At 52.0% G+C, this 25,347-nt stretch overlaps 1 protein-coding gene across 1 annotated transcript; it reads right to left on the reverse strand.

Moving 5' to 3' along the window:
* Positions 1-111: 111 nt before the first annotated feature.
* BOC (BOC cell adhesion associated, oncogene regulated) lies at positions 112-24,745 on the reverse strand (the record flags this gene model as incomplete). Its single annotated transcript, XM_080352995.1, has 18 exons — positions 112-292; positions 849-1,046; positions 1,667-1,746; positions 2,333-2,559; positions 2,967-3,188; positions 3,840-3,962; positions 4,142-4,247; positions 5,338-5,519; positions 6,344-6,550; positions 7,655-7,765; positions 8,647-8,809; positions 11,530-11,828; positions 12,509-12,781; positions 13,606-13,899; positions 14,517-14,660; positions 15,267-15,413; positions 24,005-24,283; positions 24,661-24,745. The coding sequence occupies 18 exons, from the start codon at positions 24,743-24,745 to the stop codon at positions 112-114; spliced, it is 3,321 nt and encodes a 1,106-aa protein (XP_080209121.1).
* Positions 24,746-25,347: the final 602 nt, after the last annotated feature.

Below are 25,347 nucleotides of genomic sequence, written 5' to 3' on the forward strand. Positions count from 1 at the left end.
ATACATCTATATACAAGTGCATAAATATATAAATAGGGGTGTTATACAAAAATAAATACCCATTTTCTATTTCTCTTTAAAATATGTCTTTTGCAAAAGGCAGCTTGGTCACTAGCTGGTGGGAGAATGAGTCTCTAAGGGCCTCAGTGGTGGCGGGCTGCTGTTCAGATGTCTTGGTAGGTCCTGACCCAAAGATGCGATCACTGGGTTCTGGGGATGGAGATCTCCTCTGGATTGGCAGCAATCTAGTCTTTCTACCTCTTCAACTGGCACTAGGCCTAGGCAGCAAGGGCTTCCTGAAAGGGAAAGGAGCAAGAAACAATTACGATGCATCCAGACATGACAGATGCTGTGGTAGCTTTCTAGTTAACAGTCCACTTTATGATGACAGGTACATTCTGAAAGCTCCAGTGACATGGGAGTTTGATCCTACACTTGTGCACATCAAGTTTGATCCACACTACGTGGGTGGATCAGTGGATCAGGTCCTAGGGAGAGGGATTCACATAATTTTTCAGGGACCTTGTTGTTTTACTGGCGGTCTGGAAAATGGAAAATCTTAAGAAGGACTAAAGGAAAGCACCTCTGCACCTAGACGTGGGTATGTGCCCTTCCAGCAGCATACAGCTCAGGCTCCTGGAGAAATGAGAAATGTGTCCTCCAGAACCAAGGCAATTTACAGTCTCTAATTGCTAGCATGGCCTTTCCATGCTGCTGTTCTGTACAGCACTAAAACTGTCCTTGCACTGCAGAAGCACAGAGCCATCAGAAAGGCTCTACAATGAGATCTCCCTTCAAGATCAGCCTAAAAGGGTGAGATAAAGCAAGTAGGTAATTTTCCAGACCACTGACCTTGGTGGAACAGAGGATCCCGTCGAGCATCCAGGCTAGGGCCTCCCACTTTGCTGCCCATCACTGGATGATGGAGGCCAACAAAGTGCTCTTGAAGGTGAGGACAGTCATCTTGTGGCTGAAGAAGCTGGTGAGTGGAGTCATCTGGGAGACTGTAGAGGAAAGAGCTGTCTTCTGTTCTCGAGTTAGGCAATCTGGGAAGGCAAACAAAGAGGTTTAGCACTTTCAACAGATCTTTCCTCCTTGAAAAATATGGCCTATGTAACCATCTCAGCCAGCTGCATCAATGCAATGACACAGAGCATTCCAAAATGAGAAGAGCAGAAATGGGACGTCCTTTTGGGATGGGAATGAGGTGATGTGACGTGGTATCCATGATTCAATATCTAGTGAGTGCCACAGGAGGTGGGAGGAGTAGTGCCTCCTGGGGAGCATGGGAGTAATGACATCTGAACAGCGAGACAGAAAGCACCCACAATTCTGGGTGCAGCTGTTTATCAGCACCCAGTCATAGACATCAGCTTCTCTCATCCTACTTTTCAGTCTCCTACTTAGGCGCAGGGGGAGGGAAAGGGGGCAGGGGGAAGCAGGTCTTGGCCATCTCTACAATTAAGTTATCCCTCCCTCAAATCATAAGAAGAATGTGCTGTACAAAGATAATTTAGACCAAGAAGGCCTAGTACTGGCACATTGATTTGTTTCCTAAGTAAATCAGGACAGATGGGAGCATGGCAAGGGCAAGCTTTTGTGAACACGCAGTCTTGTGAGAGCCCCTGGATTGTGCCACCCTCCCCCTCCACAAGCCAGGACTAACCTGGAGGGCTGGTAGTCTTGCTGGGCATTCCCGTTGTGCAGCACTCTCGCCTGCAGCAAGGCGTTGGTCTCCTCGTGTGACTGGAAGGAAAGAGAAGGATTCTCAGCAGAGCAATGTCACACAGCAGCATTAAGAGGCAGGTGCTGATCTGGGAGCCAGAGCCACTGGGTAGACCAGTGAAACTCTTATGACAGAAGACAGAGAAAGCTGAAACTGTTTCTTTTGCTAGAGGACAGCGCAACTGAGCACTCAAAAGCACACGTCATGCTTACTGCTGAATCTTCAGGGATGATAACCAATTTATAGTCTCAGCTGTGGCACTGCCTTGGCCTGTGTTACTATGCACATACAGAGTCCTCAGCCCTGTCAGTCCCTGTGACCTTTGCTCAGGAGAAACAGGAACCATTGCCATAAGAGCAGCCTTTGCTCACTGCCTTCTCCTTACTTAGAGCCATTGCCCCAAGAAACCACCTCTTTAGTGTTTTGGAGACCTTTCTGTTCCTCCTGTGTCTCAGACTCCACTACAAATGGGAAATCTCTTTTAAGCCAGTCTTGCCACTCCTACATGCTGCCAAGGAGGCCAGCCACGTCTGGAGAAGTCCTCTCACTGCAACCATGGTCTCTAGTTCATGTCAAACCAAGTTTTAATGACAGGTGAGGACATACCTGCGGGACTTCATCTGGACTGTAATCTCGGGGCTTGGTGCTTGCATATCCCACTCCTGCAGAAGGGCAGATGCCATTCAGATGTGCCCCATTAGCATAGGGCTGCCCGTTAACATAGGGGTGGCCATTGGCACGAGGAGCAGAGATGCCCCTCAGAGGCACCATGGTGTACTGGCAGGACGATACCAGCAGCCCAGCTCCTGGGAAGCCCATGTCAATGGTTTGCTCTGCAGAGAAAAGAAAAAGCAAGTCTAAGGCTAAAATCTGAGGTAACGTTGAGCTTCTTGAATCTCAGCAGGAATAGCGTTAGGCAGTCCTATCAGGCAGCTACTTTGGTACCCAAAGCACCCTTGGAGACAAATGGTGGAAAGGTGCCCTATATGCAAGCAAAGGGGGTGCCCCTTTCCCTCTGGTCTAGTCCCAGAGTTTCTTCTAAACAAGGGACAAACAGTGGCCTTTGTCCTTATGGGGTTCCCCAGGAGATTTAAGACTCACCCTCTGCCCACCTCCTCCCTGTTTCCCACAAAATGCAGCCCTCACATTTTGGGTCTTTAACCCAACTACACCCAGGGTCATATCTAACCCACTAGGCAGAGCAGATCTTGTAAATCAGCCCTCAAGAAAGAACACTTACTCTGCTTGGACCAGGCTCTCCAAAGGCAAAAGGGGATGAAAGCCACAATGAGGAGTACGATAGAGCCCAGCACAACGCCTACAATCAAGTATGGCAGGTCGCTGGAACGGGCCACCATGGCTCCTGTCCCCAGGCCACTGTGCCCACCACTGAGTGGGGGACGCTGCTGGGGGGCCACTGTGGAGGGTGGAAGACGACCAGGCAAACCAAGAGTCTTCCGAGCTGCGAAGAGAACCGAGAGAGGGTTAGACACAGACATGGCCGGTGGAATAGCAGCCCACCCCAGGGATGTCTATGCTGCTATGGACTAGACAGACTTCGATGGTGGCTTTGAAGAAGTGCTCCTGGATGACAGAGGATTTCCTAGGCTGATGTATATTGGAGTAGAGACAAGTCCTCTGTGCTTAGCTTACATATCTGCCAGGTTCTCTGGCTGCTAAAGCAAAACGAAAAAGGAAACTCGCTTCTCCAAAACACACACTTGGACTTAATGCTGTTCCTACCACGACAGTGCAGCTGCTTAGAAGACAATACAGGACCTGCTTATAACCAAACACAGGAGTTTGGCACAGCAAGGGAAAGTTAGCCCTTCTGGTTTCAGCGACCATCTGTGTGATACTTAGGAAAACAAGAGGTAACTACTTCTCTGAGGGAAACGGTAGTGGACTTTGCATAAGGTGTCAGTGAGTACTGGTGCGTGTACCTACACATACTGATCAGCGGCATCAATAAATGTATGCATCTCTTCTCCCCAGTGCTGCCTCCCATCACCTTGCCTGAGCTTGGATGGTGCCTGCCTTGCTGTGCTCTGACAGCTGCAGGCAGGGAGGGCAGCAGGCTGCGCTCCCAGAGGTGCCCTGTGAAGCTGGTTACCTTTCGTTTCACAGATCATCACGTTGCTGAACTCGCTTTCACCACCCTCGTTGAAGCACTGCATCTTAATGTCATAGGAGGTTTCTGGCTGCAGGTGGCTGATGGAATGCCAGTACCGATCTCCTGAGGAGGGAACAAACACACGGGGCCGTTAGCTTCCCCGGGGAACACGCGGCTGGCCCAGCCTTGCAGCTAGTTAAAGCAGGCCTGGACAGCAGCAGCAGCCGCCCTTTGTGTACAGTGTCCCTTCTGGCTGTGTACTCTTCCAGGAGGTACCAGCAGCTGGGACCAGTATCTCCTACCTTCCACCACATCCTTCTTGTAGTCACTGTCGTTGTCACTGTCAGTGGGACGGTAGTAGATGTAAAAACCATGGATGGGAGTGTTGTTGTTGCTGGCTGGGATATACTGTGGAGAGGGAGAGCAGAAATTAGCAGAAATGTCTGTGCTCCATACTGTACAAGGTGAGGAGGAGCAGTGGGGATAAATGGGATGGATCAGGAGGAAGATCCAGCAGGGGAATCTTCCTTGTATTGCCACTGGTTTGCACAGTAAGGCCTTCCTTCCAAGAACTCAGTGCTATTGTATACTCTCACATCTTGCTGCTCTCAGGTAACAGACAAGCCATGAGTCTGGTCCTGTTCCCTCAAGCATCCAGTACTCTGTTCCCTCTCAGCCTCCACAGCCAGTGCTTCAGAGAAAAAATGCCTCAAACGACACAATTACACCTTCACCGCCACTCCAGTAGGCTCATGGCTTCCAGACAAACTGCATGTTACCATGAACCAGTGACCGGAGGAGTCTTGTGTTTCGGTTCCTCCCCCACCCAGGGCAGTATCATTCCAGCTCCATGTGTACGTACTGGTTTTCACCAGTATCTCCTCAGCTACTGTTTGCAAGTAAATAAACAGCAGTGCACATCCTGTCTTGTAGCAATTTCTGTCTAGAAGCAGCTAAGAGAGAAGAGGGCAATGCGTCCCTCTTGAATAAACTGAATAAGTGTTGGAAACACTTGGATCTGTGCTTGTGATCCAAAGATCCTGCCCACTTCTAAAAGTCCTCGGCGGTGGACTGCTGTAAATGATTATCAGCATCTAGGACTGCTACTCAGCAAACGAGAGTGAAGGACATACCAGTTGGAAACTACTGGGACACACAGAGGTGCTAATGGATTCCAGGAACTTGGCGAGGAGAGCAAGCAGCTGCCCTGTGTGCTGTTGAACTGTGTTTGTTGAACAAATGAGTGAAGACCCTGAGGTTATCCACTGAAATGTCTCCTGGCTACAATCTTGGATTCAGACAAAAAGGGTCTCCTAGGTGCTCTGACTTCACCCCAAGCCCAGTCCTCCTTTGCTGAAGGGAGCTATTGGATCCCAGATCCATTTCTGCTGGTGACAAGCTCCAGTGCAGTGACCTGGAAGATGTGTGAGCTGGGCAAGTAGCACCCACACACCTGCCTCCTGCACACTCAAGAGATCTCCACCCCTACAAACCTTACCATCCACTTCAGCATGATGGTGGTCTCATTGATGGCATCTGTGAAGGTGATGTATGGCCCGGCCACAGGGCGCTCGTAGACTCGGTTGCTGTACCCAGACACCACATATGGCCGAGACGCCGCACTGGGCTCACTCTCTCCCAGGATGTTCAGTGCTCGGACACGGAATTTGTAGGACATGCCTAGGGGGAAAACGGGAAATAAAAGAGTTACAGAGATGGGAGTCTTCCAAGACTTCTACTGTCAGCACAGACCTGGCTGTAGAGAGAGGGGCTACATCTTCTCCAGAAGGCAGAGAGCCTAGAGAGAGGTTTTGACTGAAGTACAAGCACTGAATAGCCAGATTTCAGCCATGTGCTAGATGCACCCTGCTTTTTTTGCCTTCCCCAATTCTTGTCCGGATGGTCTGGAGGCCAGGCAGCAGTTCTGGAAGGTGTGTGGTAGATTCAGAGATGCCTGAAAGGATGTTCTGACCCAAAAGCAGGTATGAGAAGGCATCCTTCCTCTACTACTACTAACTACACAAACATCAGTTAAAAGCTCAAAGCCTAAATAATTTTTACCAAAACATTGTTTAACTTGTCTTTAAGTTGAGGTAGATATGTTGCCTTTTTAAGCTGTCCAGCTCAGTGATGCTGTCTTTTCTCACGTGAAGTGCAATGGGAATTGTGTGCCCATCTGTCTTGCCTGTGGCTAAGGAAAGTTCTGGCCTGTCTAGTAAATGGCAAAAACAAATGCCTTTAGTAACTCTATCCTGTAAGACAGAAAATACAGCATGCACAAGCCTCCCTGAGGGAGGTCAAATCTATGCTGGTCTTTGCAGCTGGAGAAATTGGAGAAGCATCTGCAGCTTTTCCCCATGCACGTAAGGCTGGAGCTGGGGAGGCTTTGTTTTGCTCACACATGCCGGGGCTGAGCATGACGTGACAGATGGCTGACCATCCTACAGGGACCGCACAGCTTTCCTACAGACCTCCGGGAAGCAGGGAGGAGAACACCTGCCTACCTTTCTCCAGGCCTGGGATTTCAACAGAGAGGCGAGAGGGAGGAATATCACTGGTGGCCAGGACCCAGTCTCCCAGCTTCTTCAGTTTCTTATATTCCACACGGAAAGACTGGATGGGGAACCCGCCATTCCCACGGGGAATCCAAGTCACGTACACAGAAGTCTCTGATGCCACAGAGATTGTTGGACGGTCTGGTGCCTCTGGAGCTGCACAGGGTACAGAAGGACATAAGGAAATGAAACACACTCCTCTCATCCTCTTCCTTCTGTCTCTTCATTAGAGCTGGCACCCTCCTCACTCCTTTCAGTTTGTGCCCTGTAAACATCCTTTACTCGCTTCTTGCTCCATTTCCACTCCCAACTTAAGCAAGATGAGATAAGGTTTGAGGAGTGTACATCCAGAGCAGTAAGAGGTGTGGATGCAGGGCTGGAGACAGAGCGAAAGTCCTGGCTGATGTGGAAGCAGGGAGACTGACAACAGGGCCAGATGAGTGTAGGAGATGAAAACAGGAGAGAGTGAGAAGAACCAGCTGAGGGGGAAATAGGGAAAAGTTCTGAACTGTAGACATGTAATTTGATAGGAAAACAAAAGATGGGAGGGAAAGAGATGAATGGAGCTGTGGAGATGAAAGAAAATGCAACACATGAGTAAGTATGGGAGACTGAAGGGAGGGGACTTCACAGAAAGGATAAGGATCGAAGCAGAATTTAACAGAAAGAGGAATGCCACTGGTGAATAACAGTAGTGGCAGACATAAGGTGAGAAACAATGGATCGGATTAACCAGTAAGGAACCAAAGTTTCTCCAGTACAGCAAAATACCCAAATGAAGCACCCTGCACCCTTAGAGTGGGCACTAACTGCCCCTTGTCAGGGCTTGGCTGAGCGAGGAGGATGCCAGGACCTGCAGCGATTTGTCTCCCCTTTCTTCCTCACGTTCCCCCAGCTCCTGCTGGTGCACAGCAGCTTGTTCCTCCTGTGCACCGCACATGTGCAGACTCCAGGGCAGGGCCTTCTGAACCCTCCGTGTGAAACTCGGCAAAATACAGAGTTTCTGACAAGTTCTTGCATTAATGGTGGGGACAGGCAGCAGAATCAGCCTGCTCTCCTAAGACGGTCTGCCTGCCAAGTGCAGTGGCAGAGCTGAGAAGGACCTCTCCTCATCAGGAGTTAGAGACCACCCATCCAGCTTCGCACAGTCTTGCATTATCCAGCAGAGACTTCAACCCCAGCATGGTCTGGCCACTGCCATCAACAAGAGATGCAGCACCCCTCGCCCTCCCTCCTTGCCCAGTTCAGGGAGGGCCTTACGGGACAGACGGCTGTTGTCGGGCTGGTTACTGCTCTGAGTGCTCGTGCCTGGGTCGTCCCTCTGGATTTGCTGCTCTTTGCTGGCAACAATCTCTGGTTTTGGGCGCCGGCCTGTGCAGAAGGGAGAGTTGGAATTAGTGACACGGAGACACGGCCTAGAGTTAATTTTTGCTGTGATGAGCAAACCCAGCCATGATGCCGAGGTAAGTATTCTCTTCAAATGGCCTTAGGGGTTCAAAGCACTCCACCTGCAGGCAGGAACTAAACCTAAAGCAGCACGTTTGTTAAACTGTTAATAGGTCCCTCCTCATATTTAATTTTCTAAAACTTTTAATTGGTTTTCTTGAAATGTTACTAGATTTCTGCCTGAGAAGGTGATAATTAGCACAAGACTGGGGCCTGAGGGGAGATGTGAGCAAGCCCACCATCATAGGGAAGGTTGCTACAAAGGGAAAGCCATTCCCCACACCTGCTGGAGATGTGAAAAGCAGCTAGGGGACAGAGGGACTTAGTGTGGACATTTGGAACATCATTTTAGTGGCAAAGACAGCTTGGCACCAAGCAGACTGCATGGGAAAGTTTAAAGTTTCCTTTAGTGCAGGACAAGCTTTTAAGGACAGATTAGACAAACACCTGTTGGGAACAACCCCCACAGACTGATCCTGCCGCCAGGCACAGGATGGATTAAACAAGCTCCTGCCATCCCTATTTTCTTCAGTTCTGCAGGTGTCCAGCTGAGACACGGAGGGAGGAGGGGACTTAATCCAACCCAGGCACAGGGGAAGACCTGATTCCCCCCATCCCATTTCAACCGCACCCTCCACTTTTCCTTCTGACAAAGTCACTTAAAGCTGAGGGCAGGTGGGTTTCCAGACCCGAAACAGCCCCTTTGTCCTAAGGCTGGTGCCTGTGCCTCAGGGCTGGGTGGGACATCTCAGAGGGGCTCTCCCCTGACTGAGAGCAAAACACCCAGGGAAAGGTTTGACCTTTACCAGTCCGGAAGGTCACCATGGCTGTCTGTCCCTCGCCGGCACAGTTGTGAGCGGCCATCTCCACCTCGTAAAGGCTCCCAGGGTCCAGCCTGGTGAGGGTCAGGCGGTGCTGCGAGGCTGGGACGTCCCTCACTGCCCAGCTGTCCGAGGCGTTGGTGACCTGCTGAGAGACCAAGGCAGGCGTTGCAGAGCTGGGGGCAGGCTGGGCTTCTCGCCTGCATTGAGCTCAGAAGCCTCCATGACAGGTTGTGTATCAGCCAGGGCTACCCTCTCTGCCTGCAAAAGAAGGACATGTTTCCACCCTGATTTTGCAAAGCTGAGGAATTCAGTAATAAGCAAGACAAGTCACTAAGCACCAAGATGTTTTCTTGACCCCAGAGGTTTTTTCAGCCCTGTGCTGTCTGCAGGTCCCCTCAGATACCACAGTCCCTCAACACACATAAAGCTCTGGAGCAGGCGTGCCCACAAAAGGCAGCATTAGCCTGAGGCCTGAGCTGCTTTAGGAGCCCAGTCTCCCCTGCAGCCCAGATGCTGAGCTACTCATCCAGACACTGGCCATTGCCATGGGACAAGGTACCCTGGACCTAAATCATTTGACTAACAACAGCTTTTTATCCAGTTTTATCCAGCCACACTGCTGGTACGTTCTGGCTGAAATGAGGAACCATAATGTTTGAGCACAGGTTTCTCCAGAGAAGAGAGACCCTGTATGGCCATGGCCCCCAAAAAGGCTTGGAAATATGGTTCATTTTTCATTGATGCCCTATGAAGAGGGGGAGGGAAGGTGGGACCTTCCTCCTTCTCCCAGCTGCAAGCATAATATTTTTGCAGGCAAATAGGCAGGACACTGAAGTGACCCGGTGCCGAAAGGAGCATTAGCAATGCAGGCAACGCAGCAAAACGGAAATGCCAAGACTCTGCCGTATCATTCATCTTCTCCAAGAGTTTGACACTGACTGATTAATGCCTGCCTCGTTTTATTTTTATTCTCCAGTCTGCAGAGTTGTGAGGCCAGGGAGGGGAGCCCTGAAGAGTGCTAGTATCCAGGAAAGAAAAAGATAAATTCTTAAGAAACGAAGATAACAGTTGCATGGCATCTGTCTGCTTGCAGGCTGCTGAGATTTTAGAAGCAGCGGAAAAACAGGGGAAAAGAGACATCTGTAGATATTTTCCAGAGGAGAAGCAGACCCTTGCCCAGTGCAAATACATCGTACTTTCTTTATAGCCGTCCTTCACAAAGAGCTTTTTCATTTGTTGCTGAATTGATTCCTTCCCTCTCAGCACACAAGCTTTTCCAATTGGAGATGTCAAAACCAGATCATTATAGAACTTGATCCTAAGGTTCTCTGACAGAAAGAGACTCTCTCTAATCAAGTTTAAGGGTTATTTGGACTAATTCCTTTCCACACAATCCTTAAGCATCCTGAGAAAGAGTCTCCAGCTGAGAATTTGGACTACACTGAAAACATATTACTGCAAACTGCAGTGAGCCATGGTGACCTTCACTGCCCTACAGCCCCTCCCAGGTGAAGCGGTGAAAAACAAACAAAATATGGACAAACTCCAGCCTGCAAGTTAAGATTGTGTGCAGAATTGGTAGTTACATGATATGTCATTGGGGGACAAATCTCTTATTGTCAGGCAAACAGAGCCAATAGGCTGGTGATGCTTTTGGCATCTTTTGTTTTTTATTTAAGCTTGCCCTATTGTGTTCTTGTGTTGGCATCTCCTGCCTTTGTTTTAAAGAGCTCTTTAAAGAGACGGTTAGCTGAAATCCTCAGCTTAAGTTTTGTTTAGAAAGAAATCAAGGATGTGCAGGGATTATAACAGACTCCTATTATACCATATTTTCACAAAACTAAACAATTCCAGGAAAGTAGAGATATATATATTCACATATAATTGAAAACGGTGCCTTGCAGTGGCTGGGAATCCAAAACACGCCAGATCTGGAACATACTCAAACCTCAAAGCAAAACCTGCCTCTACTGCAACTCCCTGCCTTCCCAAAGGAAATACAAGCAGCGAACAGATAAATTTAAGCTCCTTTTTTCCCCACTTATCCCTAGCAAAATGGGAAGAGATGCTCTATACCTCAAAAGCGGAATTTTTACCTCAACAGTGCTGCTGTATTTAGAGAAATTGCCGGGCTACAGCTCTGCCTGCACTTTGCCTGTGGTGCTGAGATGCACTACAGAGGGCAGGGGCCCTTGGGCTCCGGCAAGGCTCGGCAGTGCACCCTGTGCTCATGCTGTGCCACCAGCTCAGAGACATGCTCAACAGCGCTGCCTTTCAGTTTCCAGAATAAAACCGGTGGTCGAGGACCTTCCTAGAGGATTTGGCATGGCCATGACAGCTCTCTGCCAGCTCCTCACAGTCACCAAGCGTGGGTACTTCAAAGCTGCTGAGCTGGTCAGGTACATGCAGCAGCGAGAGGCTGCCGCTCTGTGTCCTGCAGCCTGAGCCTTTCAAGGCAGAGATGTCCCAGTGGCTTGTGCTGAGACAAAAGCACTACAGAGCAAGGCACTCCACAATCTGCCCTTGGGACTTCCTACTTGTATAAGCACACAACTGGGAAATGGAAGCTCTTCAGACTGGAAATACCTGTGTGTGCACAGGCCCTCTGTGTGTTTAGGCAGAGGGGGACCACTATGGGCTCTTCTTGGACAGCTCGGCAAACCTCCTCTTGCAGCCTACACTCATCACAGCTCAACAGGCTGAGGCTGCAGCAGAAGAGGTCCCACCAACCAGTGCCACCAGTGAGCAATGGGTGCCCCCACCGCAACACACCTGCTCACGAGGTATGAAAACATGTGGTGAGGCCACAGGCCCGCCTGTGGAATGGCGCAGAGGAAAGATGGGAGCAGGGTGAAACAGCAATACCTTGCGATGCTTCACCACATAATAGAGGATGGGGGCTCTGCTGTCAGGCCGGGGTCTCCACACCAGATCGTAGCTGTCTGTCTTGGATGTCCGGGGAGAACTGAGGATGATGGGGGCCTCAGCTGGAGACACCAGCTCACCGTTGGCTGTACACTGTGCAGATGCTGCCAGCGGGGTTGTCCCAGGCTTTGGCAGTGCAGCTTTATCCAGAGGCAGCTTTAAGGCACTGTCCCTGGAAGGTGGTGTTGGAGGCTGAGCCGAGCCCAGCTGGGCATCTCGCCCAGGGTTGCGTGTAGCTCCTGAAAGACAAGGTATAGAGGCAAGGTGAGTGCCCATCCCAGCCTGCAGTGAAAGCAGAGCTCCTTAAACATCTCAGAAGACTGGTGCTACACACCCATTGCAGCACAGGTATCTCAGACATATCATGTCCCAGGCAGTGCTGCCGGCTGTGTCACTCAAGGAGGTGCTGGCAACAATCTCTCCTTCTCCTGCTGTAAACCTAACAAATCTCACCGGAGCCTCTCTGACAACAGCCCTTGGCCACATGGGGCATCCTCCCTCTCTGAAGCCCCTCTTACCCTGGGTAAGTTCAGCAGGGTCGAAGGAATCAGCTGGTACCTCTTCTACCCCAGGTGAATCCACCCGTATCAGTGTTTATGCTCTTGCTCAGTGCAAGCTCAGAGGCAGAGCTGAGTAAGCCCTGGGGCAAGGCACGACACCGAGATGGCCTCTCATGTAGAAGGAGCTCAAGTACTGCACTTAAAAGCAAAACCCCTACCATCTGTTCCTACAAGGAGATATGGAGACCCTACTCAAAAAAGTACTTAAAGTGTAGGGTAAAAGGGAGGGAAGAGCAAGGCAGCTCCAACACAAGCAGGGGGGGTTACACATCAACTTTCTTCTGCTGCTGCCTCTGCTCTTTCCCTGTATGTTTAGTTTCTGGGATGGAACGGTCACAAGCTTGGAGAGGGGGACCTACCTGGCCTGGCTGTCCTCAGTTGCACCATGGCTTGCGCGCTGCCGACCTCGTTCTCCGCCATGCACTGGTATATACCGTCATCCTCCGGCCCCACGCTGACCAGCCGCAGTGCCTTGCGGGACAGCCGCAGCCGATGGCTGGCGGAGAGGGGGACGGCGTTGCGCAGCCACATGACGGAGGGCTGGGGGTTCCCTCGCACCTCACAGGTGAACTTGGCGCTCTGGCCCCAGGGAATGATCTGCTGGGACAGCTCCATGGTGACCTCCGGTGGCTCTGTGCAGGGAAAAAGCAGGGCTGCTGAGTGTCACTTGGCAGGGAGGACAGCACGGTCATGGTTTTGTGCATTCCTCTCTGGAAGGGACGAGGACAGAGTGATGGGACTTCACCCCATCCCGAAGACCCACTCCCCTTGTGGGGGCCTGCAGGTATTTGCTTCATTGCACCTCCCCTTCAGCATTCACGTGAACTGCAAGGAGAGGTTGCCCAAGGCCATCTGCTCCTCTCAGATGACAGGAGCCACCTACAAGTCCACCTTTTCTGAGCTGAAAAGCTACTCCACAAAGATTGCGCTTGTGCCAAAACAACACATTGGCACCTGGATGAAATGCAACCCAATAAAACATAGGCTTGGCCTCCCTAATGCTTGTGAGAAGGGATAGGTTGCATGGTAGAAATATCAAAGGTGGAGTATCCCTTACATTTCCCACATCATAGAGAGCTTCCTGACAGAACAGAACAAAAAAGCAAGACGCTCTGATGTCTTCCTTATGCCAATGTCAAATATGACCAAGAAGCACCCAGTCCTCCACTAGAAAGCGTTAGAGCAAACCCAGTGCCACAAATGACAAGAGAAGAGCTTCTGCAGAGAAAGGGAGGATCCACCATCTCCAGCCCATGGTGGGAGCCAGGCGGGAGGAACTACCACCCTCAAGGAAGAATTTGTCCCATCTCCTAGAAACTGCAACCACAAGAAGAGGTTTGCATTACACTGTGGTTTGTCCAGGGAGAGGAAGAGTACAGCAGCACTAGTATTTTCTTCTGAAACCAGTAGAGAAAGTCCAAGCCCTTCCTGAAACAAGGGCGATGGTAGCACTCACCAAACACCTGCACGTTGTAGAAGATGAATGCAGCTCCAGCCTCTCCAACCCCGTTGTCGGCTGTGCAGCTGTAGGTGCCCGAGTCTTCCTCACTGGTGGGGTCAATCAGGAGGTTGCTGAGCAGGAAGCGCGTCTTGTTGTATGCAGAGACACTGGAGCCATCCTTGGCCCAGCTGACCCGGGGCGGGGGGATCCCGCTGGCCACACACTCTAGGATGAGGCTTTGGCCCTTGGTGACAATGATGGTCTGAGCTTCAGGGGGGTAGATTATCCGGGCTGCCTCTGCTGTGGAACCTGGTGAGGAGAGGAGGAGGAAGGAGGTGAGTGGGAAGGAAGGTGGCCAATGGGAAAGTGCCCTGTGCAGAGTGCAGGGAGGGGTAATGGTAGGGCTGGAGCGCTGCTCCCCTGTGCTGGGGCAGATAAACAGCAACATGGGCCAAGAGGCCTCAAGGGATGTGTGCACACAGCAACTGGTCTTGGAAAAGGGCCTTTGTTTGCCCATCACCAAGAACAAATCCTGAGGAATCAGAGCATCATTTTGGTTGGAAAAGACCTTTAAGATCATTGAGTCCAACTGTTAATGTGGCACTGTCAAGTCCACCTCTAAACCACCTCCCTAAGAACCTCATGTATGTGTCTTTTAAAGGTCTCCAAGGACGGTAACTCTACCGTTTCCCTGGGCAGCCTGTTCCAATGCCTGACAATCCTTTCCATGAAGAAATTTTTCCTGATATCCAATCTAACAGCAATCCCAGGAGCGTAAACTTGGGGGCTTCTGCTGCTGGAAAGCAGTTTTCTCAGCAACTGATAATGTTGGTTCCCACAGAAAACCAGCTGTGAAGGCACTCGTACATGCGCCCAGGGCTGGAAGCACTATGGAGAAGACATGCAGTGCAGGTAGAGCAGCTTACGTCTCACACGGAGCCTCTCACTGGAGACAGAGGTTTTCACCTCCTGCGTCACGGGGTTGTAGGCAGCACATTTGTAAGTCCCCTCATCCTCTTGGCTGGCATTGACGATCTGAAGGTTGCCGGATGGCATGATAAGGTAATTGTCTGTAGAAAGAGAAGAGGAGGTGGCACATGTTCACAAGATATACTTCTGTGCAGACTCCTGGAAGACATGCAGGACCGTGAAGAAAAGGTGGACAAGCAGGAAAGGAAGAAACAACGTGATAACACCAACAGCACTGAAATGACCCCTTTTGGTTCACATATCAGGGGAGAAATGATGCAATGATTGAGGGAATAGAGCTTCAGGTGAAGTTAGCTTGTCACAGGTACATGCAGTAGATGGAGTGAAGTCACAAAACTCAGACCCAAATTTAAAGATTTCCCCAAATTCAAAGTTGCCTTTATCCAGGCTGGGCTGGAAGAACACTTCACAAACATATGGAGATGCCCAACGAAGAGTGACACTGTGCATCACCAAATTCTGCTTCCTTTCACCTTACTGCAGGCTGGTGTTATGCATGGCTCCCCAGTACCAGGCAGAGGGGACATCAGGGAGACCTGTCAGAGACCCTAAACTCAGCTGTGCTCAGACCAGCAGCAAAGGGATAATGAGGAGGCAGCAGGCAGAGAAAGCTACTGCTAGTAGGGAAGGGTAAAAATGAGGGTCCTGGGAGGGGAGCCAGCAGGACAGACCCCTGTGACACTCACCTCGGGAGGCCTCTAGCCACTCCTGCTTCACACTGTAGCGGACCTGAGCCTTGGGGTGACTTTCGGGCAGGTCACAGGCGATCACAGCCGTATTCCCTTCATCCACCTCGATCACATGCTGGCCATCGAACTTGAAATCTTTGAGATCTGCAGAAAGAGTGATTGACAGGGCATCTCAGTGGCTGGCTCACCACTTTGGTGTCAGCTCATCCTCTCTCTGCAGACCCGGGGCTGTTTCATTGTGGTGCCGGCAGAGGACCGCCACGTCCCCAGCAGCTAGGGAAACTGGCCTGGTTTCAGAGCTTTATTTCTTTTTTCTCCTCCTCCTTCCTACAAATGGGTAACTTGAAACACAGCTTCTGTAGAAACTGCCTGCTCCACGGCTGAGAAACTGGGTGTGAAAAAACTTGGCCTGAGAGGAAAAAATGAGCCAAATTACTGCAGCAAAGGGCAGCCAAAAATGGTCCTTCTGCTGCCTGCTATTTCAAACATTGCTGCTGTCCTGCTACCAAGCATCTAACTGTAGTCATAGCTTGGGGAGCCCAGGCTGCTTCAAGGGTGTGCAGAAGCCAAGTGACATGGTGGGAGAAGGTGTGTGAATGCTGGATGCTCCCAGCACTGCCCTGAGCTCCTCCAGCGCCTGAGCAGCTGGCGTCTTTGCTCCAGGCATTCTCACTCCCATCAAATATCTCACGGCTGAGGGCTGGTTAAGCATGAGACCTTGCATGTGCCTCAGCAGTGCCTATACCCCAGCTTAAAGAACAGGGACTTGCAAGGAAAAGCAGCTCATCCTCTACAGGGCACAGCTGCCCCCACCCTAAAGCAGCTATGAAAACACCCCGTCCCAGCACATGTCCCTCTCTGAGGCTGTGATGTGAGTCGCTCCACCAGCAGGGCCGATGCAGGCAGCAGCATTGGAAGCACAGGGACGGGTGGAAGGAGCACTTGACTTTTTGTGTTCTTTTCCCTGTTTTTCAAAGCGCGAGCAGAGGACTGAGGTGAAACCCTGCACATCTGGCAAGGCAGGGAAAATGCCAGCCTGTCCCCACCAAACCTCCCAAGATGAAACCGGTCCCCCCTCTTCTTGGGCACGATGGCAAATCTTGCCGGGGCACTGCAAGCCCAGAGTTTGTCTGAGTCAATCTGTGCTGGGAGGGAGAAAGCTTTGTGCCAGAAAAAAAACCACCACATGAACATTTTTACAGTGCCATGCACCAGCCCAGGCGACCACTAGTGACAACTGCACGTCCTGCTGTCAGTCACAAATCCTGCTGTCACATCAAGGCTCAAGCCGGACCATCTTCCCTGGGACCCAGTGCTAACACACGTCTCCTGAGCGGCACACCACTAAATCTGGACAAGACCACATTTCCTTTTAAAAACCCCACGCTAAGGCAGCGCCTCGCATCCGTCAGCATGGCCACAGCCATGGGCTGTCAACAGCTCCCTCGCCCCTCGAAACCCATCCCGGGACGTGGCGCCCGTGACCTTGGGCAGTTTGGAGAGCTGGGGGGAGGCAGGAGGGCTGTCGGCGGGCGGACGGCAGGCAGCCTCCCTTGGCAGCCCTGGCCAGCAGAAAAATGTGGTTTTGTTCTCTGGGAAATGCAGCAGCGCTCCAGGAGCAAAAGACAACTCTGGCTCCAAGCTTCTCCCACCCACAGTCATGGAAAAGTGACATGAAATTTCTCAAGCAGACTTTCTGATTAAAGCAAGATCCTTCATGGAGTTTAAATAAAAACCAGCTCTCTTGGCAAGGCGGCAAGAAAGCCTCCCCGAGCGCGGCGCGGAGGGGCAGCCGGGCGGCTGCTGGGGGAGCCAGCGTTCCCGGGCCCAGATCTGAGGGAAGGGGAGGAGGTTGAAAAAGAAAAAGGGGAGGTTTTGCAATGTCATAAAAATGATTTGCAGCGAACATGCTTAATACTTCTGGAATTTCTTGGCATCGTTCAATTAAAAAAAAATAATAAGAAAAAGAAGGAATATGGGTGAACTTCAGAAATGTGATTAATCCTTTAAGACAAGCTGAGGAGGGGAGCCATGTTTCCACTGGGTATTAAAGCCAGATGAAGGTTAACTCTTAACTTGTGAGAAGCTGGCAGCGCCTCACACTCCTCCAACAACGAAAGTTATTGCTGGGGAGGGGAAGGGTGCGGGATATTTTCTCTTCTTTGCTTTTTGTATTTGATGAAGGAATAAAATAGCAAGAGCCACAGAAATGGAAAGAGGTGGAGAAGAGGAGAGAGCCCAGTGTCTGTCTGCCCACATCACGCATATTTCTCCCATCAACAAAATATAAACGAGCATCAGGAAAATTAATGTGCGCCTTGGTGGTCTGGATTCATCACAGCCAAATTAAGATTTCAGAGCCAAGGCACAGGCTCCGGCAATGCTGGCAGGGATCTGCACACACACACGCGTGCACGCACGCATGGACCCCAAAGAGGAGAAAGGGCCCAGGAGCCTGGAGGAAGAGCAGACCCACAGTCCTGGCACAGCAGAGGTGGAAAATGATGTCCCCGTGCCAGGAGACCCCTTGGGACAACCTTCGACTGGGTGGACATGGGTGTCCCTCACATGCAGCCCCTGAGATGGCAGCTCAGCCCATGGCTCTCATAGCTGCAAGTGCTGCAGCCCTTGGGGGGTGGCGGGACCCCCGAGTCTTCCTGCCTTCCCCTCCCAGCGCAGCCATGGGGGATGAGGAGCAAAGCTGTGGATGGAGGGGGAAAGGACAGAGAAAAGGCATCCTGGGGTGGCCTGGGGAGCAGAAACTAGGAACTGCTTGAGAAGCAGAGTGAAATGGGCAGAGGAGAAGGGAAAAACATCAGGTCGGCACTGGGACAAGCTATTTTCCAATACGCAAGTGTACAAGCTTCCTGCCAAACTACTTCCCTAAATTCCTGCTCCCCCACAGTGAACAAGAAGACTGTTTTATTTGCCAGTGGGTTTCGGCCACGGGCGGTCTCAACCACCCTGCTCCCCACTGGTACGGGCACATACAGCCCTGCATTAACACTGATGGGTCGGCTGGAACTGGCAAGGGGTGGTTGGGGGCACCACTGGCCCTGTGTGGGGGGCACCCCCTGTATGTGGGACACTGACCCCCTTCACACAACACTTTGCACTTGGCCCCAGAGCAGCAAAACGGAGGTGACCATGCTGGGCTAGGACACACAGTTTTGCCCTGGGGGCTTCAAATGAACCCCCCCTGAGATGTGGGGAGCCAACACCTGCCTTCCCCCAGCAGGCAGCAAAGGCAGGGGAGGAGGAGGAGAGGATCAGTGTCAGGGGGATGCAGCACTCACCCCTTTGGCTGCCCAGCTGGCAGCAGCCGTGCCTCACGTCTAACATGCAATTTGCACCTTGGGTCTGACTCCCACCGCAGCTGGGAGAAACCACATCCCCTTCTCCACTGGCCGGGTTTTCCTTTCCATATGGCAGCGCCCGGTGTGCCAACCCATGTCCTTGTCCTTAAAAGACACACTTAACCACAGGCAAGCAGCAAGCCCTCATCCACAAGCCACCGGCTGGGAGGTGCTGTGGACAGACAGTGCTGCCAATCCCAGCCGTGCTGGGATAACAGGGTTATTTTTTTTCCTCTTTTATTTTTTTTCTTCCTTTTTTTTTTTCCCTCCTTTTTCTTTTGTTGTTGTTGTTGTTGTTGTTGTTTTGTTTTCTTTAGAAGGGAGTGCAACCGAAGGACAGTGCTTGTGTCCATCTGCACCCCTCTCTGAGGCACGTCGGGGTGAGCCGGGGCGCAGGGAGGGTCAGCCCTGCTGCTGGCTGTGCCGCTGTCATCAGGGAGGGAAACCAGCTGAATCCCAGGGCTGGGGGCCAAGCAAGGAGGCGAGCGAGACAGACCAGATTAAATGAATGGGAGACCATAAATAATTTCAGAGAAGCCGTAGTAAATAAAGTGCCGGCCCTCAAGGTGGAAGTCCTCCTTGCTGTAGGGAAGGGTGAAGGAGGGAAGGCAGGGGCCCCGAGAAGGGGAATGGGCAGGGATGGTGGACCCCAAGCCTGAGGGAGGGCGCCCTTCACTGATCTCCCCTTGACTGACAGAGCAGCCCTGGGTTATGGCTGTCACTCACTGCCTGGTCAGTGCCACAGGAACATGGGCACCTGTGCTGTCCCCATCACCCCTTGCCACCTCGAGGGGACAAGCACAGCCCTCTGGCCTCCCACCTGCTCACTCACCGCCAAATGCATCCCCCCTGCCCTGCCCCACTCCCCCATGCTGCCCTGGGCCCATTGCACAGCCCTCATGCTGCAGCTCCACCAGCTCAAGCAACGCCAACTGTGTTTTCCTTCTTTCTCCTCCTCACGCCACCTCTGCCCCCAGCACCAGAGCCCCCCGTGCCTGCTCAGCAAATGCTTTTCGAGCGTGCAGGAGCCCCCTTCCCATCCTCCCATCATCCCCTCCGGGGAGCCATCAGAGGAGAGGCCCAGGCGGAGGAAAATGAATGAGGCTGTCTTCAGAAAGCAGCTGCAAATTCCTGGGGGATGCCCAGCCCGACCTGGTGCAGGGTCATTGCCTGCCAGCGCCACACGCTGAGGCCCTGCTTCCCCTACGTGCTGCCCCAAACCTGAGGGCTGCCCTCACCGCCAGTGCTGACGGAGGGACATGGGGCCCCTGAGCCTCACTCCTCCCACACCATCCCCAGGACACCAGAGGCCTACACTCCTCTTGTCCCTGGCCATGGCGGATATACTGGAACAGGTGGAGTCTGTTTGCTGCACCCCTCATCTATTATTTTGTTTTTAAATGTCACGTCTATCCAGGTCAGGCTTGCTGTTGTGCTCCCTGCATTGATTTTGCAAGCGCGTGGCTGAATGGTGAGAGCCGCGCGGCTTTCAGCACTTCTGCCCACCGGCTTTGCTTCAGCCCCACCACCAAGGGCTCACGACCTTCTGAGCCTTTTGCTGTTGTAGGACCAGCCCACAGCACCCCTGTTCATGTCCCTGGTGGATTTATCTGGCCTCACCAGAGCCCAGGGCAGCCATACCTTTTTCATATACAATCTCCACCCAGGAGAGGGGCTGGAGCAGGGCTTCTGGTGTCATGGCAAATTTGCCACCTGCAAGTGGGCAAAAAAAGTATCCTTCTGTTCCTTGCAGCTCTCAGCTGTATGAAGGCTTAGGGCCTGGCTCAGACAACCAGGAATATCTCTGCCCCATCCAGTCAAGCTGTCCCGGACTCCAGCCCATTACTGCCAAGCTGAAGGGCTGCACCTGAGGCCATGAGGGGCTGATCTTGGGCAGCACACCAGCAACCAACAAGTATCACAGAATCATAGGATAGTTGGGGTTGGAAGAGGCCTTCAAAGGTCATCTAGTCCAACCCTCTGCGATGAGCAGGGACATCTGCAACTAGATCAGGTTGCTCAGAGCCCCGTCCAGCCTGGCCTGGAGTGTCTCCAGGGACGGGGCACCTACCACCTCTCCGGGCAAACTGCCAGTGTTTCATCACCCTCATTGTAAAAAATGTCCTCCTTGTGTCCAGCTTGAATCTCCCCTCCACAGGCTGCCAAGGTCAACTGTGGTATCATGGAGCACCAGGTCAGCTCTAACCATACTCAGAAGTACCCAAGTAGTGCCTGAATTGCTGCTCCTTTTGTTCCTTTAAGAAATCTTCCCTTTGTGCAAATCCCTCCTCTCTCCAGTCCTCAGCTATACAATAGCTATTTTATCTCAGTTGGAGCAATTTAATGCTAGTTTCAACCAGCCCTCTGAGCCAGGGAGAGCAGAGAACTCCGCATTGCTGTGCCACAGACGGGAGGAGGTATCGGTCCCAAGGCTACCCTGTGGCTGCCAGCATGACAGTGATGGTTATCTGTTTGCTGACCGTCAGCAAAACACAAGGAGGCCTCGAAAGACCAGGCATGCACAGCCTGGGGCACTGGGAGGGTGTTTTGTCCAGAGGAGGAAGAGAGAGAGGAGTGGAAATAGCTTAAAAGTCGGCCAGATGATGTTACCTACACCCCCTTGCAAGACACTTTTTCCCATGACTCCAGGTCCTCTTCCAAAACAAACCTAAACCTTAAAAATATTTCCATACCCCACCCTGCTGCTTTTATTCACTTTCTGGTTTCACTGTTCCCCTGGCTCCACAAAATAATTTTTGGATGGGGCTAAGACTTTCAGATGGTTTACTTTCAGCCTAGCAAGTGATCTGGAAGAGATGTACCCAGTGCAACACTGACCTACCAGGAGCTTCCCTCTCCACTCCCAGAGCCGCAGTCCCACTGAACCAGCTCAGAGCAAGGTCCTGTAGAGGAGGTCTGGAGCTGGACTGAGAACCCATGGCACATCTGCTACCATAGCTTTCAGGCTCAGTTCCACCACAAATCTGTTCCCTCTGTTATTTCAGACCATTGCAAAGCCACTGTTGAAAGCAGCCTCCAGCTCACAAACTTGTTATTTGAACCCCTCCAGAAGGTTTCCCTCCTACACCTTCAGCCTCATACCTTTAATGGGCTGCCTTCTGTCTCTCTCCACTCGCTGACTGCCAAGACTTCCCTACCTGGGAGCTCTCTATTGCCTGAGGCTGTCTGGGTGCATGGAACACAGCCTTTGCCATCCCCAGCTCCCCTAAAGGACAAGGGACCCATGCAGCACAGCCCAGGGCTGCTCCATGATGGATTAGTTGCTTGTTCACCCAACTTCTGGCTCCAGTTTCGTGCGCGCCACAGAATGGTGCTCCTGACCTCCCCTCAGTGGTGGTGCCTTTGCCATGGCAGGGACCGCAGCAATGGGCAAGCCTCCTCTTTTGCACACTCATCCCCAGGAAGCGATTTGGCTCCTACAGAGGGCTGATGGACTACTCAGTTTTGGCTCTGATTTGCCCTGAGGGACATGGTGGGACCTTCCGGTCTTCTAGGACCTGTCTCCCATCCACCACTGATGCTAGACCAAAGCAGACAGCTCAAACAGCCATGCTGTGTTCCTGGAAACAGAGCTGGTGGCGGTAGTGTGTTGGGGGTGAGGGGAAAAAAAGAAAAGAGGATCAGCCCAAGAAGGCACCGATCAGGCTGAGGAGGTGTGCACACCCTGCTCTCCTAAATGCAAACCATGTCTTTGGTAATCCCATCCACCTTTCCCCTTCTCTCCTTCCCTCTGTCAGGCCACCAGCGCACACAGCCCCCTTTCTGCTCTGGAATGTGTTCTCCGAAACTTAATCTCGGCACGGGGCTCAGGCCAAATCCCCCGACAGATTCGGCCCCGTGACAACCCCCTCCCACCCCGCTTCAGAGCTCAGCAACCCTCCCCTCACCTCCTCCTCCCACCCAGCCTGGCCTAAACATTTCATTCCTGATTAATGTATCAGTGACAAGCCAATAGCTCTTGGCTTTACAGCAAAGCCAGCCCCCGCTTCGCACAAACATCTTCACTTCTTCATTTTTTTAAGACTTAGCCTCAAACTCCCCCTTGCTGGGAAGATGAAGCCCTTTCCATGCCTGGGGCCTGTCCCCACCAGGGGATGGCAGTCTCCTCTGCACGCACTTGCTCCACCAAAAACTGCACGGGTCTCTGAGGAGATCAGACTCTTCACATTGCCTAAACAAGGGTGGTCCACGCAGAGCCCCCCCCAACTCTAAGCAGGCGTGGGCTGCCCTTTCTCAGATGCATCCAAACACCGCACTTTCTCACATTTGAGCATAACATCTGCCCAAAACCAGACTCCCATAAGAGAAGTTCCGCACTCCAAGACACCCTCTCTCATGCACACGCATCTCCTTGGTCCCTAGCCAATGCCAGAGGGCAGCAGTGAGGAGCACGTAAGCTCGGAGGTAGGAGCAAAGTCCCTCACTCAGAGTCTCGGCTTAGAAACAAGATGGCTCATTGCTGCCATGCCACTGTAACCTGGTAGGAAGATGACAATGGCCTGGAAAGGGGGAGCACACCCTCCTGGGACCCACAGCAGTGGTAATGAATACAGCCTCCTGCCCCTTAAAGACAAAAATCTCGTTACAAGTGCTTTTAGATATTCTGCTCTCCTGTATCTGCCTCCTGCCGACTTCTGTGCCTGTCTGACCAAACGAGGACAGCACAGCCACTACCTTCAACACCTCCATGCAGCCATTCTACCACCATCTATCTCCCTCACCTTGCCTTTCAGCAAGGGATCCTCCCAATGGCACACAGAGGACCACCAGCCCCTAAAGGGAGGTGCTCAGGAGTGCCTCCTCACCAAAACCACACCAGCCTTTCCTTACTGCGAGCTCATGACCTGGTACTTTGGTTACGATGAGCCCAGGGGCAACACAAAAAATGCAGGATGCACCACAGCACGAGCAAAGGACTTCACTTTCTGTGGGTCAGGAAGGCAGCAAAACTTAGCACACACTGACCCAGCACTGGCAACAGCCCTGTAGCAGCCTAGGCTGCGGTTTGGACATCAGCACCAGCAGGTAGTTTTGGTAACCTCAATCAAGACGTCAGCAACCAGATGGAGCAACACGAGGGCTGGGGAACCAACCATACACACAAACCCCATCACTCAAGTCTTTCCTGCTTTTTGTGGTCTTGCAAAAACTGTCACTGCAGGACAGGTCTGCAGCCTACCATGCATGAGGACTGCTTGGGTCATGGCTAGGCCACATGACAGTCACTCCATGATCAAAAATGCTCCAAAGTGGCCTAAGCCAAAGGAGCATGAATGAGTAGGTGCAGATGAGCCTCCCAAGACACATGAGTGATGGCCATTGCTATGCAGTGGAAGACAGAGGACTTAAGTTACTCACTAGCTAATGTGACCACTGCGGGGACACTGGCAATGACTCCTTCGGGAACTCGAGCGATGCACTGGTATCGCCCCACCGTGCGGTTGTTGAGAGCTGCGATGACAAGTTTCCCTCGCTCAATGTGGATACCCAGCACCTCGTCTGATCCAGCCAACTCTTTCCCGTTCAGTCTCCATGTGAGGTTCACTCTGGGGGGATCCACCACACACCCCAGGCTGACTAGGCCCCCAAGCTTTTGGACAATGGAGGCAGGTTGCACTGTCACCTGCAGAGATTCACCTGCACAAAGTGAAAAAATTGGAATAAGAAAGCTTTGTGAGACTCAGTAAGAAAGGACAGAGGAAAAAACAGCAGGGCTGGTACATTTTGCATTCCCCATAGCTTCTGCTGTGCTGCACCTTCCCCTTAGCTCCCCACACACCCATCCCAGTGCTCTGAGATGCACACCAGCCCCACTTCTGCTGGGCAGCAATAGACAGAGATGTCCAACTCCAACTGTGTCCCCTTCTCCTCTGGAGGAGTGTTTGAACCTAGACTATTGGTCAAGGCTATTGAGGAAGCAGCAGAGAAAGAAAACTACTTTGTGTTTGAGGCACTGCTGTGCTAACCAGCATCAAGGCAAAACAGTAACAAAGCAGGTAAGAAGAGAAACTCACTCAGTCTGGCAAAGCAGCTAGCGGCTGCAAGGATGAGGCATGAGATGGGGGACATGGGTCTCTTCTTTCCACGTGTCATTGACATCCCATGCGGCGTGTCCTGGGGCAGAGGCGCCCAGGGAAGGGTCCCATAAGCTGCCTCAGGGGATGCAGTGGAAGCGCGGGAGCAGAATCCTGCAAACAAGAGACACAATGGATGAAACCCTCGGACTTCCCTCTGCTTTCCAGCCCTACCTGGCTTCCCTACCAACATCCCTAAACTCCCAGGGATTCACTAGGCTGGCGGTCTGAGCACTTCTCCAGCCTCTCCCCCAAGCATGGTCATGAGTCTCCCAAGATATCCCATCCTCAGCCCTCAGTACAAATCTACCTGTGCGTGTACAGGCATGTATTCCCCTTCCCTGTTTCGGATTCGGCACAGTGAACACATCTACTGTGTCAGCAATGCACACCAGGCAATTCTCAGGAGCAAAACACAAACATTTCCAACAAAGTGCCAGTGACAATATTCACCAAGTGTTGCTGCCCCTTCTTAGCCATGTCTGGAACATATTCTAGTTTGAACATAAAAGTATATGAGTGGGTACAAGTCCCAAGCTATATGAAAACAGAGGTGATCCCACAGTTTCAGAGTCTCTTTCTGAGACACCAGCCATGCTGCTACTGGGCATGCCCATGTTTCAATCC

This window comes from Nesoenas mayeri (assembly GCF_963082525.1).
Source record: "Nesoenas mayeri genome assembly, chromosome: 1".
Classification (NCBI taxonomy): domain Eukaryota; kingdom Metazoa; phylum Chordata; class Aves; order Columbiformes; family Columbidae; genus Nesoenas; species Nesoenas mayeri.